The 18,934-nt window shown below is 40.1% G+C and overlaps 1 protein-coding gene across 2 annotated transcripts in view; it reads right to left on the reverse strand.

Annotated features, from left to right (window-relative positions):
• LOC114550948 (neprilysin) overlaps window positions 1-13,846 on the reverse strand; it is a 32,891-nt gene extending 19,045 nt beyond the window's left edge. The window contains exons 1-4 of one of the 2 annotated variants that reach the window (XM_028571952.1): window positions 13,417-13,846; window positions 9,933-10,109; window positions 8,604-8,639; window positions 6,395-6,556 (exon numbers count right to left, since the gene is read on the reverse strand). In XM_028571952.1, coding sequence (XP_028427753.1) covers window positions 6,395-6,556; window positions 8,604-8,639; window positions 9,933-10,109; window positions 13,417-13,459 — 418 coding nt within the window. In that variant the 5' untranslated portion in view covers window positions 13,460-13,846. Of the gene's footprint in view, window positions 1-6,394; window positions 6,557-8,603; window positions 8,640-9,932; window positions 10,110-11,005; window positions 11,485-13,416 lie in introns of those variants that run through there. The other variant, XM_028571957.1, reaches the window with a different exon arrangement.
• Window positions 13,847-18,934: the final 5,088 nt, after the last annotated feature.

The raw sequence follows: 18,934 nt of genomic DNA on the forward strand, positions 1-18,934 counted from the left end.
AATCATCATGTATAACAAACGAGCCTGATCACATATTTTTTTTTATCTAGGATATATTATTTTTTCTTTGTGGCTGACAGTTTCTTAATTGGCCTTGGAAAATTGTAGTTTTGTCATTTGTTTTTATGGTTTTGGGTTTAACATTTCTGAAAATATATAACAGACAATTTTCCAGAAGCGTGTGGATTAATATGTACGTAGGATTCATGATGTCTCTATTTGGTTTTGAAGGACTGCATCATGAATAATGGATGATGTAATTTTGTATTTAAAGTCTACTCGTGTACATGCGAAATGTAGACTATGTAAATGGTAGATCTCATGATTGCTATTGCTGTTGTTTATGGTAATTTAGAGTCATAAATGGGCTATTTGAAATTGTTTGAAAGCAGTCCGAAGCCTTTCTGAATTTCAAATGTAAAAATGTTTGTCATTTGAAATCCATTTACATTTATATCACACATTATTGCATTTGTATGTATGTGCAAGGTGTGACATGACTTCAATATTCTAAATGTTTCTAAGCTATTTCTGATATGCACTTGGATGGTTGCAGCATTATTGTCTGTAGCAGCATTTATAAGTCATCCATTCCTCAGGTTGTTGAAGTTTAAAAAAGCGCTAAATCATGGCTTCATCAGTTAGCTCAGCATCAGAATCTGCATCTTTTGTGCACTCACAAAACTGCTAATGTTGACTTCCACTAGCCATGTCAAGCTGCGCAAACAAAGTTCAGTACGGATCGTGTATGTACATCCAGCAGCTTAGCTTAGCAAAAAAGACTGGAATTAGGTAGCCTGGCTCTATCTAAAGATAACAAAATCCACCTACCAGAACCTCTAAAGCTCACTCAATAACACATTATATCTCATTTGTTTAATTCGTACACTAAAACCAAAGTACAAAAACAACAATTTTCCGTTTCACAGAGGGTTATGTGCTGGACTATTTCTTGCCAGGCAACTAGCAGAGACTCCAGAAAGTTACTGGTCCCGGCCAAGAAATAGTCTAGCACATAAGCCCCTATAAATTGTTGATCAGATCATATTGTTCAGATTAATTAGAGAGCCTTAGAAGTTATTGTTGGCAGATGTTTGGTATCAACAATATTCTCATCTAATTCTTAGCCAAAAAGTAATAAAAGTTTTTCTGAAAATGTCTGAAACTTTCTGTCATTTCCATTTAAAAGAAAACCCGTTTTTAAAGGGTACCATGTCAGTTGGACAACCTTTTGATTTTTATAAACCATCGCACAACTCGTAGCCTCAGTATTGCCTGTCACTTAAAAAGTTATCTCTTATAAATGTTGCAACGGGATCAACAGATATACCCCATCATATTGCACATCTCAATGCAACGCAAAGATCAATACAGGAAAGAGGATGGATCTTGAATTACACAGCCAACTGACAGGGAACTCTCCCCTGAGTCCATCACTCGTTTCCCAGTGAGTTAGGATCAAAAGATATAGATGAAGAAAAATTGTTCTTTCTTTGTAATTTTCGAGACTTACTGACAGGGCCAATTACAATAAACACAGTTAGACAAGACACACATTAAAAAAAGGTTTACCCTTTCCTTAATCTCCAATTTCATCAGATCAGCGTGTATTAAAAACATCTGTTCTGTTGTGCATAATTAATGTTCCCCCGAATATTCTAAATTAAATTCAATATTAAATCACAATCTTTTTCAGTTACTTTCATTTGCTCAGAGCTTTGAGTCATCTCTTTCCTTTATATCTACTTGTTTTACACTCATTGCATGACTGCTTTTCACTTCAGTCTCTTTCTACCCTTTCATTTTTGTAATCCTCCCGTTTTCTCATTACCATGTGTGCACTATTTATGTGCTCATTTAATCTTAATGAAGTCCTGAGATAGGGACCCTTCATGGGGCGCTTCCTGCAAAAGGGCACAGATCATGTGTGTGTGATTGGATTACTGGCTGCCTGGTGCTAATGTTTAACCACAGAAAAATGCGGACCGATCCGCACTGTAACACACACAAACCAGACTGATCTCATGAAGTGGCGTATGTATGACACGCCAATTTGTATGCCATTATTGGCGTGTTATCAAGACACATAGTCGCTTTTTAGCGTGTTTATCAATGCTGTTTGGCCTCCATTGACTTACATTACCTTGTAATTGCGTGTGAATTGACGCCTTAGCGAGTAGTATGAAAGGGCGAAAAGCCGCATAGCAAAGTTGGTCGGGGTGGTGGATGGGTAAAACGCAGGACTTTCACCGAGGAGAGTGGGGATCACGTCCCACGCGTGGCGTTTACTTTGTGTCCTGCGTGTGACGTTTCCTTTCCATGTTTGTTGTTTTCCTAAACACAACCCTGTTCTTCTTTTCCTAAACCCAACCATTTCTTGTTTTCCTAAACCCAACCCACATGTCACAGTTCCTAAATCCAACCGTCCTGTTCTTCTTTTCCTAGGTTGTTCTTTTCCTAAACCCAACCCGCGTGTGACGTTTGCTAACCGTAGCCTCGCGATAACGCGCCACGTGGCTTTAGAAAGCGAACGTTGTAGACTGCCGTCGGCTGTATGCAACGTAGACATACACACGGAAAATGCATACAGATAACACGGCACTTGGCTTTAGTAGAAAGAAAGTGGCGAGTATGTTTACGCGGCGTCATGATGTCATGTTGTTAGAGTGGTTACAGCTCAACAGTGTCCTTTAATCTACAAGTAGTAAATACATTTGTTCCCAGCTACTATAAAACCATTGACTTTGGCGTGCTCCTGACTTTTCCACTAGCCATGCCACCACGCCAAACTTTGGCCACACCAAGTCTGTCATTGAATCAGTACCATGTTGTCTTTTTTACTGTATATAAAAGTTCCATCATGTACGTACCCAGTACAGTGTTGGCTTTGAAACAGCTAACAGGGCACATTTTTACCTTGGTGGAGGTCTAACCTGTTTCCTGTTATTCATAAGAATCCTTGCTGGCAAAAACATAGTCAATTTAGGATCATTTATTCAATATGTTTCTGTTGGCCAAGAATTATTGCATTAATATTCATATTATTTTACTTGGCCACAAACCTCTGGTCTGCTATCTTTATTTGATATGTTTATGAGAAATACAGTATTTATGGTGTTGTGCAAGGGTTCAGACTGGAATTTTGATATCACAGAGGTCATGGGAACAAACCATTTATCTCAAATGTCTTATTGCCGTCGGTTTTGTTTGACACAAGTTCTGTTTCAGTTATTATTATCACACGAAAAACCCAGACATCCAGTCTCCAAACTCCTCACGTCGACAACACTTTTCTGACGTCACAGACGTGCTTTGACGCTCTCTTGGCGATGCCAAATTCTATAAGACCCATACGCTGGTTCCTGTGTTGTGTGCCCCTGGCTGCAATTGTCTCCATACAACGAGATTTAGACCTGGAGTCGTGCAAGAAGCACCTCATGTAATACAGAAGAGCAGCAGTGCGCTCACACACGTCTTCAAACTTATAGCTTGTAGATGAACATGCTGTTTCACATTTCCTGACCTGTCTTTATAGCTTTTCTCAATACCACCATCCTCTTGCTACAGGGCTCTTCCCCACTTCACCTCAAAGCCCCCTGGTTTGTGTGTATCTTAATATCTTTTTCTTCTATCACTCTCCTTTTGTCCTTCATTTCAACTCACTATTCACCGTTTTTTGTTTAGTTTGAGTGAAACTCCTTTCTTACACTCTCCTGTTGTACTTCTCCCCTTCCTCTTCCTGACACAAACCAGCTAGTAATTAAAACGCTCACGGTCAATTGGGCAAAGTATTGCACAGTATGCCACACCGGAGTATTAGGAAGTGGAAAAAGACACTCACACAGGCACGCACACACATAAACACCAAGCTGTGGTCACAATTCGAGAACCGATCCTCATTATGAAACATTTATGGCCTTTTACAGCAGAAGACAAGCCAAGGCATTTACAAGCGACAACAAATCTGCACAGCTTTCACACACGTTCACGTGCACACAGCCTTTTTTTTTTTTTATTGCTGTCATACAGCCTAGGGCGCCGCAGTGTCCAGGTGTTTCCAGGCCCCTGAAGCTGTTGACAGGAAAAAGGATCCGTCCATCAGCGGGGGGGCTGTTTCCAAGCAGGTGGCAGCAGCCATTTCCGAGATCAGAGGTTGCATGTTTGATGTCACCTCCAAAGCAGAGGTCACAACCCTCCTGAGGCCTCACACTGCCGAGGCATATATCATTAAGATATAAGTCAATTCTGACAGCTAGATAGGTCTTAGTTGCTACTGCAAGGTTTTGGAATATCAAGTATTATCTTTAATATACAGCATTCTCTTTTTATTTCTCTGTAAAACACACACAGACCCGGACACACAAAGTCAACCTGAACATGTGTGTATACATTACAGTCGGAGACATTCCAACTCTGACTGGTAAGCCAGACGCCTTCAAGGAATGAGCACAACGGTTGGTGGGGATTTAAGCTGTTGAATGATTAAGAACAGCTATGTGGCTGCTCGTAAATGCAGCATTTGGAGCACTTAAGTCAACAATTCTAAAGCACCAACCTTTGCACTTTGCCCAATATTTCATCATTAGCTGCAAAGGTGTATTTTTCCTCTATCTCGGCTTTCAGACAGGACGCAAATATCCCCGCGAGATCTCTGATGAATCTGCTCAGGCGCAGTAAAAATACAACAAAGTGTGAAATGACGCCACACACTTACACAGAGAGATGCTATGTACGTAAGTGCACATAGTTACAAAATGCCAGAAATGAGCCCTTGTTGAGCAATGTTTATTTTCCTTTTTCCACCCTGTGTGTGATTTTTATGGGTGGTAAGCCATGGAGAAGAGAGGAAAAGTGAGCAGAACATAACATATGGCTATAAGTTGTTAGCAATGTACAATGCAACAAAAAGTCAACATGCATCATTTTGTCTGACAATTCCCATAGTTGCCTGCACGCTTTTTTCCTATAATTCTATACCAACCATGTCCTGTTTGTTTAAAAACTAATTAGAAATCTCTGAATAATACAGGAGCTCATGTACAAGCAAATCATTGCGAGGGAATAAGAGCCAGAATTTCAAGTACTCACTTTTATAATTACACTACACAGAGTGAATGAAGATGCACTTTTACCACTACAAGAACCCTGGAAAGAAAAGCAATCTCTAAACCCTAATAAATGTTATATTGATCTGTTTAAAGGTGTTAATCAAGAAGTGAAAGTGAAGTGAGGACATTGAGAGCTGTCAGTATACAGAGACAAATCTAATGTTAAAAGTCATCATTTTGTTGGCTAAAGACTTATTATTGGGTCACTTTCCTTTCAAACGATAAAGTGTTATGAGCAATTATTGTGAAATACTAAAATGTATTTATTGGGATTAAATTTGGGATTAAATAAATAAATCTAGCCATTCAGGTATGTCTTTATAAAAAAGTAAACTGCAAGTCATCACAAGAGCAGCAAAAGAAAATAACGTGGTATCCCAAGAGTGTTTTTCCATCAAGATTGGACAGATAAAGTACTCCAGGCTGGTGCAAAGTATCTGAGTCCCTGAGATGGGCTGCACTTTAAACCCTGGTTTCCCTTTCCCCCAAAATATCAATCTTTCTCAGCCCTCTGAATCACTCTGTTTCTCCAGCAGTCAATCTGCAAAAGGTTATTATAGTGGAAGGGACCGGCATATAAATTGTAAATTTATGGTAGATGAAGAGTTTGGGTTGTCCGTGGAAAGTTTGTGTCCTTTCAAGATTTAGCACCCACTGGTCAGGACTCGACTGGCCTTCTCACAGACAACTTTAGGTGAAGTATGGACCCTCACACACACACACACAAATCCACAAGCGCTCACACATACAGTATGCAGTGTAACTTCACATTCTCTGTATCAGCTATTGCCACAAGGACACGCTTGCTAAAAGCTGGCAGAACACCTGAGATACACATGCACATACAAACTTGCAATTAAGAGTTTTCTCACTACCGTGTGGTGACATCTTCAGAGAACAGCCTGGACGCAATGTCCACACACACGCACACTGACAATGCCAGCTCTGTTGACAAACTGTCCACTCGCATGATATTTCTGAAGCCAAACTCCCATGGCATCTGTGATATCTATAGAGCTGCAGTGCCTGAAGGACAGTCCTCTTTAGCTCGTATTTTCGAGCAACTGAATGCTGTTCTCCATCCTCTTACAAAGCAAGTGGACTGAAAAGGCCTAACTATTCTAGGTTGCTTAAAAACTCTAAATCATTGACTAAATACAAATGCATTACTCTAATGAAAAAAGGCACCACAGGTCTCCAACTTTCACAGATGAGTTACCCTGCATGTCTGTGTTACGGCCTTTTCTGTTTGTTTGTTTGTGTGGATGTGTGAGTAGGTGTCTGACCTTTGAGGATAACCTCCAGTTCGTCTCGTAAGATGTCAAAGGTGCTGTATCTAGAGCTGGTCTCAGGGATGATGTTCTTTTTCAGCCAGCCTCCACAGGCGTACTGGTAGAAGTTGTCACAAGGGTCCACACTATCATCCATGTTCTCAATGAGGCGAGACGCTGCACAGAGTGGAAACAAGCTCAACAAAACTGGAGGAGATGCTAACCTAAAGAAATTATAATGTGCTGCAATATACTGATTATAGGAGTATGATGTGAATTCAACCGACACAAAAGCCACGGTAGTATGACATAATGCACGTGAATTGTACGTAGAATTATACAGCCATACAAGTGTATAAAGGATGTCAGAGGTGCCTACAAATTTATCATTTAATAGTTGGAAAATTATAAGGCTACAGCCTGTAGCTGGTTAGCTTAGCTTAGTATAAGCACTGGAAAAGGGAAAACAGCTAACAGGCTCTGACTAAGTATAAGAAACTCCCTATAACAGCACCTCTAAAGCTGACTAAGCTTACTTTTTATATAAGAGACATTATAGTTTGTTTTATACGTAGTGTAAAACAAACTATGACACATGATAGTAGGCTAGATGATGTTATTGGATTTTAATATAATGCTGGAATATATTGGACTATTTCTTGGCCAGGGGAAGTTCTGTCAACACTTTGAGGTTCCCAGGAAACCACCAAAGGCACAATGAGGTTACTGCGCCTGGCCAATAAATAGTTTGACACATACTGTAAAACTACAATTTACACTTCTGCTTTTATACGTATTTAACTAACTAGATATGAGTTAATGTGTAAGCTTTAGATGTGTGGATTGTGTTACCTTCAGACAGAGCCAAGCTAGCAATTTACACCTGTTCTCGATCTTTGTGCTAAGTTAACATAACCAGCTGCTGGCTGAAGCCTTACAGTGAATAGACAGATATGAGAGTGTAATTGAACTTCTCATCTAACCATTGGCAAGCACAGTTGAGATTATAGACCACCTTGAGCCTTGGATGCTTGCCAAAATGTTACCCCAAAAACACATACAAAAAAATCTAATTAACTTACCATGTAATTAACTTAATTAAAATACCATGTAATTAACTTAGTTACAATATCATACATAGACCTGTTAAAAAAAAGGTTAACATGCACCCATTTACAAAAGTAACAGTAACAGTATATTGGCACTAATTGGTTAAGTTTGGCACCAGTCTTGGAAAAATGTGAACCTTTTTGAGCTGCAATTAAATTATATAAGACAGCTGAGAGATCTCTTGTGACAAGGCTGTCTGTCAAATCTGACTGAATTGGGACATTGGTTCCCCAAAATTGCATCGGATACGAATGGCTGCAAACTAGAGGAAGAGTTATAAATATGAAATTTATTATGGCAGTGTTTTTCATGAAAAAACATTGTTCTCCTATGAACAATTTCTACAATGTATAATATTATATGTAAGGGGGGTCTATTTGCATAAAAGACTAATAAAAGAAATGACACTGACCCTGGTCTATGCTTTCAAAAATATTGGTCTGTGTGAGACAAAAAGGTCTCAGCACCATTACTGCAGCCATGGTCAAGAAGTTCTAAATTATAAAAGCTGAACAACAACATTTTCATATGTTGAAACACACGTTGCACAACATTTATATTCATATATCCCATAGATTTGCTCAAGCTGTATATATCATCACCAGTTTCTCAACTTCTCTTTTACATCTCAGAGGTGATCCGAATGACAACCTTTTGGAACATGTTTCGGTAACACTGTACTTACTTTACTTTACACATAATCTACATAAGAGTGACATGACACTGTCATGACACATGACAGTGTCATGACACATGAACCCTAACCCTAACCCTAGCCATAACTTGTCATGACAAAAACCGAATGACACTTAACTAAAAGAAGCGTGATGTCATAAACATTTATGACTTGTTTATAATGTTTATAACACGTTCATGATGGTGTCCTGTCACTCTTACGTAGATACCATCAAGTAAAGTGTGACCCATGTTCCTGTTGAGCACTGTTTTGACTGAGAGGCAACATATTCACAGTTGAAGTGGCCATTTTCTCTAAGTATGTCTGATATCCCTGGGCTGGTCTGAATTTTCACAATCTGTCCACCTCTTAGAAAAATCAAACGCTTCAGAATGGGACTTTGAAGACAACACACAGCCAAACAAAAAGAATGCTTACCTGATTGTGTGCAGTCACCTGTGGTGCAGATTTCATCTGTTGGAAAATGCAAAACAAATTATTATTCAGTGGGATTTTTGCAGTCATCAGTCATCATGTCAAAATGCTCGTACTCTCCTTCCTCTTTCTCTTTTCCATCTTCCCTTTATTTATATCGTTATCTCATCTTTCTCCCACCCAAAACTACTTAGAAGTGCTTTCACTCCGTCAGGAATAAATTAGGTGCTAAACTGTTAATTAAATTCAGTCTGAAATATACTGACGGACACAACAGTGAGCTGTCATTTGACCATAAATACACTTGTTAATGCGTTACGTGTGAATGCACATGATATGCACACACAGGTACAAACATAGTCACTCAACTTTTTAGTTTTCCTGACATGGCAGCTTACACATTTATCAAGCACAAGATTCCAGTAGATAATAATAGCTCAACACACACACACACATATATGCCAAGCCATGTGTCATAAGGCCTTTTTTTTACATGTTTTTGCCTTCTTGACCATCTGAAAGTGTTCCATTTGTCAATAATTAATCTATTGATTAATGTAGTAAATAGCTTTTCTTACCACATCACAGTGATGCATCAACCTTAGACTTACTAGTGACTTATTAGTCATCATGTTACGTTACAAAGACTTTGTGTCAGTATCAGTTTAATAAATGTATTATCCAAGTCAGGATCATAATGATAAAATAAAACCATATTGCTGAGATTGATCTGAATGAAGCGGGTTCGATTGGTTTCCCATGGCGAGGAAAGATGGGTGGGGGTGCCTGTGTGATTTCACCATTTTAAATGATTCATGTCTCATACTGTGAATTGATGACATTCAACTCGATATAGCCTGTTAGATACAGTCTGACGTGTCATATAGCACCAAGTTTTCAGGTACACAAAGGAAACGCTAAAAAAGACCTTTGCACACTGCAAGCTTCTTTCAGGCTCAGTGGTTGTACTCTTGCACTTTGCTTTAAAAGCACACAGCTCAAGTGTTTTCTATTCACCTGAACAAAATGCTGCTCTTAAGCACGCTCCTTCATGCTTGCCATTAACCATGAACTCTGCTCAAAGTGACGGTCCGTGCATGTACACAGCTTCAAAAGTTCACTTAATATTGTCCTAACAAGAAAAAAAAGAACGTGTTTTCTACGCTGAATGCCTCCCAAAAAAAGCGTTTAATTACATGACACGCTTTTTTTGATCACTTAGGATTTTCTCAGTGGTTACCAAAGTTTCATCAACATGAGTCTGTTTTTCTAGGAGCCACTCAGGTCTTCACATATTTCTCACAGTCACTCTGTCCTCTCTGTAGTACTCACCAGTCTTCTGTGTGGCAAAGAGGATGATGAGGGCGACGATGACGATAAAGAGCAAGGAGACGATAGTAGTTAGGCCGACCTCCAGGGAGGTCCAGCGGGGCTTCTTAGCTGACTTGGGGGGGTTGGTTTCCATCATTCTCAGGTCTCCTGCTTCAGCTGCCGGCTGTATCAACTCACCTGAGGAAAGAGGGAGAACGACAGAGGTAGAACTGAAAGTTGACGAGGAAATTAATCGGCAAGAATTATGATTAGCAATTAATCGTCATTTATCAAGCAAATATGTCGAACAAGTTTGCGGCTTCTTAAACATGAGAATGTGCTGCTTCTCTCTGGTTTATATGAAATGTAATTTGCGGTGCTGATGGCGCAGTCATGACACATGCCTTGGTGTGGGAGATCTGGGTTCAATTCCCACTGCGATACATCAAGCAATGTGTCCCTGAGCAAGACATTTAATCCCTAGTTGCTCCAGAGACGTGCAACCTCTGATACATAGCAATTGTAAATCGCTTTGGATAAAACTGTCTGCTAAATGACCTGTAATGTAATTTTTTTTAGTAATTTTTGGTTTTGCACTGTAGTTTGGACAAAAAAAGCAATTTTAAAATGTCATCTTGAGCTCTGAGAATGCTCTTACTATTTTATGACATTTCCATAATTGATTAATGGATTAATTGAAATGTGAATGGATAGATTCAAACAATAATCATTAGCTGCCCTATACAGAAGAAAAGAAGCCTTACATACCGTAGATAGCATAGATGTTTACTTTGTCTTGAACACATACATCTTCATCATGTCGGCATCATTCAATAGAATACAATTCTGAAAACCAATGATCTTTGAAGTTTGTTTGTTTTTTGGTACTTTGGCAACATACTATTTTCTATCAAATTGTATTAATTTTGACGTTAATAAAGCAAACATTCTGTTTAATCTTCAAATTTTTAGGTACAAGCTGAAGAAAGAAAATACAAAGAGTGAAATTGAGATGAAATACACCTGGCAGAATAACAGAATATTTTTTTTAAACCAGTCTTGAAGCAAAAAGTAAGAACAATGGAAATTCTTACCCTCAAGTGGCATTACACTCCAGACCAAAAGACAACAAAAATACAAACTTCTGAAGGAAAAAAAAAATCAAGAGAGAACTTTCCTCTACTCCTCACTATGCTATGTTGTTTTCCTCTCTGGGGCCAAGTGAGAACTTTACAAACTTCATGTAAGCAGTTAAGTCTATCTTTGAAGGCAATTAATCCTTAATCCCTTTAACGAAGACGCATGTGCACACGTGCACATACACACTCCCACAATCACAGCCATTCTCTCACACACACTTTTACAAGCTGGTGTCATGAGGCGTCCGTGCAGATGGGTGGGTCTCTCTGCGTGCTGGCTGAGATGAGAGCGCCGCCCAACCAAAGGACAAAGTCTCGGTGAGTTTCCTTTAAATGAGTAGACCGCCACAGACGCACATCACCTATAACAACAGTCCTGCTGAAGCTCAACTCCCCTATCATTCTTCTTCGTGACTAAACAATAGCCCAATGTGGAGTAAACTCCCCCGGTTACAGTCATTATCCAGGCTGGTAATTGGCCATTACTGTACACACCAACCACAACTCCCAAGAGGCTGCTTCCCCAACTCCACACCAGCACTACTGCATGCATGCATGCATGACTTAACTCACATGTCATAAGATTTGCTATACGACAGTGGTGGCCCTGCATATAATGGATATCTTTCCTTTTGCAGTGATTTTGTTTAAAGGATGTGATTCACGAAAATATGGGCAGATAAGGAGTAATTGAAGGCCTAAAAAGAGGAGCTGAGACAGGAGAATGACGCGAGTTGATGTGTTAATCAGAACTTCCTGTCAACCTCCCACTGGCTGGCTGCAGGAGGGGGCAGAAACTTTGTGTCAACTTTTTTTCTTTTTCCACTTTGTGCAAACAAACACATCACCGTGACAGCAGTCCCACAGCTCTAATAAAACCATGTGCGCATTTGAGAGGCTGTTTATTATATTAATTTGCTCGAAGCCTGACACGTTGCACGCCAACAAAAACAAAGGAAAAGGCTTGTGGAATTTATTGAAAATGAAGTGACGGAGTGAAGGAATGAGCAAAAATGAGCGCAAGAGTGAGGAGGGAATTAAAGACGTAAAAACAGAGAGGGACACTGGACACTGAGAGGCCCTAATTCATGTTGTGAGTGAGCTGAGGCATGTAAGGTATGACTCTTAAGGAGCACTTACTGTACATGCACTTATGTATCACTCACACATAACACTTACTGCAGGGTTTCTTGACATGACTCAGGAGAAAAAAGGAATTGTACACGTCAGGCAATTCTCATTCCTTTTCAACATTGCTTCTGGGTGGATTAAGGAATGTGTTACAATAGTACGTGACACTGATGCCTTTCAGGACGTCTGCTCTGTGAGGGAGGATGGCCTAAAACTGTACGTGTGTGAGTTATTTGTAAGTTGAGCTGTCATTTCTGCTGCTGTTGTGCCTGCTCCTGTTGCAGGACGCAGTCACTGGTTTTTACTTTTCGTGATGTGGCTCTGATGCGTATACCTCAGTGTGTTTTGGAAGGTATGTGTCAAAACTCTCTTTCCCTTTTTTGTCTGTCCGTCTATCACAATATATCTGAAACATAACCGGCCCTTATGTATTGTGAGACCTCACGAACCCCTTCAAAATTAAACCCATCATTCACTGAGACGCCTGAAAACACCCATGCGTCTGCACACACACAAGTAAACTCAAGACTACTCTCACAAAGTCACTTTTTTTTTACAACCTACATCTGTGAGAGCCATGAACATGCCATGGAGCTAATTGAAGAAGTAGAGGAATGTGGCCTACTTTAACTTAAAATAACACCTTCTCTGGGATATGATCTCCAGCACTGGGCCTGTATCTGCACACTGAAGACTAAAATCACTTCTTTTTTTTTCCAGAGAAGGCCACTTGATGCCCAAAGGTGCTGTGATCTAGCTGAAATGAAGTACACATCTTAAATTACTCTCCTAGTGGTTTTTCTGATATAGCAGTATGAATGGAATGGGAACAATAACTAGGGATAACTAAGGGATAGAACACAAAATTGAAAACATCACCAGAAAAGCTGATGTACAGTAAATCAAATCCAGATACCAGGCGGTAATCCCATGACAGTAGATTTAAGTGTGTTCTAATTGGACCAAATGCAACTCTCCAGTGATAAAAATATATAGATGCAGCACCGCCGTTGAGCAGGGACGCAGTTGCATGGGTGCCAGATCCTCATCTCCTGTTGCACAGCGAGAATTCTAGGGGGTTGGCATGATCAACTGGTGCACGCTGCCCCGTGCCGGCACGCTCGCACACGCACAAAATAATGCACACACACACACACACACAATCGCACACAGACGGAGACGCACAGAGATGGCTGCGCGTTAGAAGAAGCGCTCGGGGTGCGTGAGCGACTTACCAGATGTGTCGGGAAATTTTCGGTCGATGATATATATGGGCATCACATCCACTGATCCATCAAATCCACAAAGCGAGCGCGAAGTGCTGATCGATCTGTCACAGACTCTCTATTTGCTTCAACCTGGATTTCAACATGCCACACACCGATCCCGCCTCTCTACTCCTTATTCTTCTTCCTTTGGCTTTCTATCCTAGGAGCGCACATGCACACAAACACACGCGCACACACTCACGCACAGACCCCTCTACTACAACTAATTACTATAGGCTACAATGTACCACATCTACCTATAAAAGATCGCTGGATTCAAATGACCCATTAGACTCTTGCGCGTCGCAATTGGTCAAGTGTGTGATCCACGTTGGGGGGGAGATCCCATTTATACAGCCTATGACAGATAGTGAGGCAGTGAAGCAGACCTCTGAAGTTCCCCGTCTTCCGAGTCGTTGCCTCCTACGTCAGGGCGGCGTTTAGAAGTGACCCTGTCAGCGGCACTTGCTGTCAGTGAATAGTCAGTAGCTCCGGGGCGCATGTTCAGGTAAAGAGTGTGATGAAGTGATGTATTGTAGCCTATATTTTTACAGAGCTGTCAATATAGAGCACTTCATAGTTAGAAAGTGCATACAGCAAAATCCATGTTGTAATCATATTGATATACAGTAGGGCATAGGGACACACTGTAGTGAGTTAATATTAAACCAACAGCTTTTTAGTGGAATTATTGCCTATATAACAAATAAAACATTTAGAATTTTACCATCTCATAAGAGTGCATTTGCGTGTTGATGGCACACAATGCATAATATGTCTCATTTTTGTATTATTATTATTCATTTATTTGACAGGGACAGTGCACATTAATCAATATTGCTGTAAATATGCTAGAATTAGCCAAAAAGCTATTTTTACAATATGTTACAATAGACTCCTTAAAAGCAGGGGTGGGGCTAGAAGTGTGGCACTTATCAAAATTCTGATACAAATGTTTTTTTTTTTAATTGGCAGACTGAGCCTATAGAAAATATGTATTGTATTCAGATATACAATTTGCTTCAAATGAAATAAGTGAAACTAATAATGAATGTGACGTTTTGTTTAGCAGAATTACATTATTTATTAGTAGTTATTCTATCCTATCCTATATTTCCTATTTCTAAGCAGATTTTCTAAGCTGTATTTTGATAAAAATAAATTTAAAAAAATAAATGTCAGTCACAGAAGCAGTCTTCTGCACTATACATATGGAAGTGGCATCTAAATACTCAACTGGTGGAACCAAGACAATATCCACTTGATCCAATGCTGACAGATTAAGGCTGTCATCAGCACTGTGTTGTATAAATGATTCTACTACAGTAAAAACCTGCTTGCTCTCTGATCTCCGTTACTCTAAACCACAAGTGGTTCATGAGCCTATACACATTGTTACAGTATAGTGACATGGCTCTTTATATAGGCCCATAAAAAACCTTTTACTTTGATCCATTTACTCTGTTGTTGCATGTGGTCTTTTGCTCTAATGTTGAACACCAACGTTCATCAGAGGGTCACTTTCGTAGGAGCAATTAAGTCTGCCACCACATGAGGATGTTGGGTCTAAAAGTGAAAGTTGGCATTAAAGCGAGAAAAAAAGCAAGGACTACATCACTGCAGATAATAATAATAAAATAAATATAATAAATGACCTCATTTCAGCAAGGGTGTGTAACGGATGAGAACTTGTCATTTTAATCAGTAACTGACAGTGGTCATGCAATCTATGTTAAGCTGTGGTTGCCGATGTGCATTTAGGTACAGAACATTTTGCCAGAGTGATGTTATAAGTGAGATTATTCATCTGCTGATGAAGATATTTTGTATGTCCCCTACGTGATTGGTAAACTATTTCCTAAACTATCATTGACTACACCCAAACCATTTCATGTGGCCCTTAGACTTCATCTCTTGATATGTTTTTAATGCAGCTCCGTTGTCAATTACTATAAACTTAAAAGATAAATACTTATGCGAGCCTATTTTAGTCCATGTTTCATTGCTCCTGATAAAGAACAGCATGATTCCCCTCTGAGGAATTTCCATCTGTTTGTATATCTTTTGAATATCTGTGCAGCTAAACTGACGAGCAATTTTCACAACAGCTGCCAGTTAATGCTTCTAAAAGATGTTCACATTTGCCAGCAGTGCAACCTCTGTGATAATCTTTTCCATCATGTTGTTGCTGTGCCCTTCAAATAAAAGCCCTCACCACTTCTCGGTTGGCCATTTGAGCTCTGTTCGCTGTCAGTAAACTCAGCATGTTATGTACACCTGGAGAGTATTGGATTTTAATTGCGATGTGCCCGCGGTGACACAGGTATTAAACAGTCTTTTGTTGCAAAAAAAAATAGTTGCACAAGTCCAAACACAGAAAAAACAGACTTGCGTGCACTCTGCATTACTCTCTTGGAATTGTAGTGCTTCTCAAGAAAGGTAATCAGTGCCCAGCACACAGATACACACATGTATCAAGTAGCAACATGCATATGGCGTCAGTGACATTTAGTTGCAAACCATCCCTCTCTGACGTGAAATATGTGGTTTTAATTGTACCTTTCTTAAAGGAACACGCCGACTTATTGGGGAATTTAGCTTATTTACCGTAACCCCCAGAGTTAGACAAGTCCATACAAACCCTTCTCATCTCCGTGCGTGCTGTAATGCTGTCTGACGGCTCCAGCGGCATCAGGCCAGCACAGAACATGCAGGTAAATGGTTCCAGCAATCCTACTGCTCCGAATAAGTGACAAAATAACGCCAATATGTTCCTATTTACATGTTGTGATTTATAGAGTCACAGCGTGTACAAAAAACAACGTAACATGAGACACAGCCGTCTTCTAACTGTAAACAAACCGGGAACTATATTCTCAGGCGGAAGAATATAGTACTTGGGCGGAGTGATATGCTCGCAGCAAGCCTGTCTGAGAATATAGTTCGGTTTGTTTACTGTTAGAAGATGGCTGTGTTTCATGTTACGTTGTTTTTGTACACGCCAGACTATACAAATCACAACATGTAAATAGGAACATGTTGGCGTTATTTTGTCACTTTTGTCACAATTGGGAGCAGTAGGCTAGTTGGAACCAGTTACCTGCAGGATCTGAGCTAGGCTAAGCTAATGCTGGAACCGTCAGACAGCGTTACAGCACGCACGGAGATGAGAAGGGTATGTATGGACTTGTCTAACTCTGGGGGTTACGGTGAATAAGCTTAATTCCCAATAAGTCGGCGTGTTCCTTGAAAGCCAACGCACGCATTTACTTTAAAAGATGATGCATCATTAGAGCTTTGAGTGACAGCCTTGTGGCTGTGATATCAATCTTCCTAAGAAGCAAACACCGTGACTAATAAGCAGTTCTGTATTTGGTCCACATATGCTTGTGAATCACACAGACCAGCAGGTTTGTTACAAGTCCAAGAATTTATTTTCATCAGGTTCTTTGGATGATTCAAGGTCACTTGGGCGTCTTGTTCTATCAGCAGCACCCACCCCACCCCCTCTCCCCCCTTCAGGAACTGTCAGGGGAGTAACTCTCCTATCAGCAACAGACGGGCTGTCCAGTTCTGCTCAAAGTATGCTGTCAGTGCACACACACACACACACACACACACACACACACACACACACACACACACACACAATCTAGTACCAAAGTAAAGGACCCACACAGGCAAGGACTCACACATACTACACACACATTATTAAGCTCACTGCTGTCACTCAGAGTGAGGGGCTTTCAGACAGAGGGTTGTGTCGGTCATGAGGCAGCAAGAAGAGGAACAGAGGAGATGGGCAGAGAGATAAGAAGAGGAAAATGGTTAAAAGTGCCAACTTACTCAATATTTCCAGAGTGCCACAGCCAGCTCAGGAGTTGTTTTTTCAGTTGCGTGTGTTATCTATGAGGAATTGGATTGAGGAACATAATGTTTTGAGCGTATCCAAGAAAAGAATTTGACTATAATAACAATGGTCTTTTGTTGTTCTCCACAACTCCATGATACTGTTATTACTGCTCGTTGCAATCACTTCAGTGATTTATGTGACTCAGTATGAAACACATGTGTGATAAAACATTAGCAAAGTGTACACATGGGAAGTGGTCGCAAAATTGAAGCAAGGCCAAGGTTCACTTTCCACACACATACAGTACACACACAAACTTGTTTTTGTCACTTGGGAGGACACTGTATTTACTTCATTCTCTGTAGATTTACAATAACCAGTATATTTCTAGTCAAAACCTTTGCCCTAACAAAAAAACAAGCTTTAACCATTATATTTTATGGTTTACCAAACTTTTTGGGAGGTGAGTCTCTGTATTGAGCAGCAAATACGTGGAACACCATATCCATAGTACTAGGAACATCAAATCTATCAAACCCTTCTCCAAATCCATAAAACATCTGCTACTGACAAATCAAATATGCTGCCATAATCCAGAATAATGTGTGCTTTGTTGCTACTAGTAGTGTTACTGCATGTACTTATGTGCCTGATGTGCTTAAATGTGTTTTAATGTGCGTCTATGCACTTTTACCTATGTCTATATGCTACTTGTCTTGTGTTTTTCTCATGCCATCAGCCTGCCAGCTGTCATGACCTGGAATAGTTGTTGTGTCATTTTACTTGTCTATGCTCATGTGTTCTTGTTTTATGCTTATGTGTTGTATTTTTGTAATTTATCTAATGTTTTCTTTTAAGCCATCAACCCGCTATGGACTGCAGATGAAAATCAGCCTGTGTAGCTAAATCTGGCACATTTACATGTTGGACACTGTGCTTATGTTGATTAAAGGTGCTCTAAGTCAGTGGCTCCCAACCTGGGGTCCGGGCACCCCTTAGGGGTGCGGCAAAGATCACAGGGGGTGCACAAGTACACAATTTGTACATGTTAAGCCAATAACTGACAAGAAGGAGTTGGTTGAGTCATGAATATGCATTGTGGAAGTAGCCTACGTGCTAACGCTGCTGCAGTGATGGCTCAACCAGCTCCTTCTTGTTGGTTATTGGTTGGAACACTGTTTGTTATGGTTCGTGGGGCAGGTTGGTGTAGTTTGTTTTTGTTGCTGTTTGTGGAGCCTGAGCTGTCTTCAGAGACCGCGTTTTTTTACAGTGTGGTCAGGGGACAGGCAGCTATCGGATAATGAGGAGATGTTTGCTGTATGTGACAAAAAATGTTGTAGCCTAAAAAACATGTCATATCACTTAGAGCAGTGGTTCCCGACCTTTTTTCCTTGGCGCTCCCCCTACTCATGTCTAAGAAAAGCTCCTTTAATGTGTGTTGTCCCTTTTAAACACACACACAGACACACACAGACACACACACATTTATATATATATATATATACACAGTACAGGCCAAAAGTTTGGACACACCTTCTCATTCAATGTGTTTCCTTTATTTTCATGACTATTTACATTGTAGATTCTCACTGAAGGCATCAAAACTATGAATGAACACATATGGAATTATGT

Source organism: Perca flavescens, chromosome 3, assembly GCF_004354835.1.
Source record: "Perca flavescens isolate YP-PL-M2 chromosome 3, PFLA_1.0, whole genome shotgun sequence".
Classification (NCBI taxonomy): Eukaryota; Metazoa; Chordata; class Actinopteri; order Perciformes; family Percidae; genus Perca; species Perca flavescens.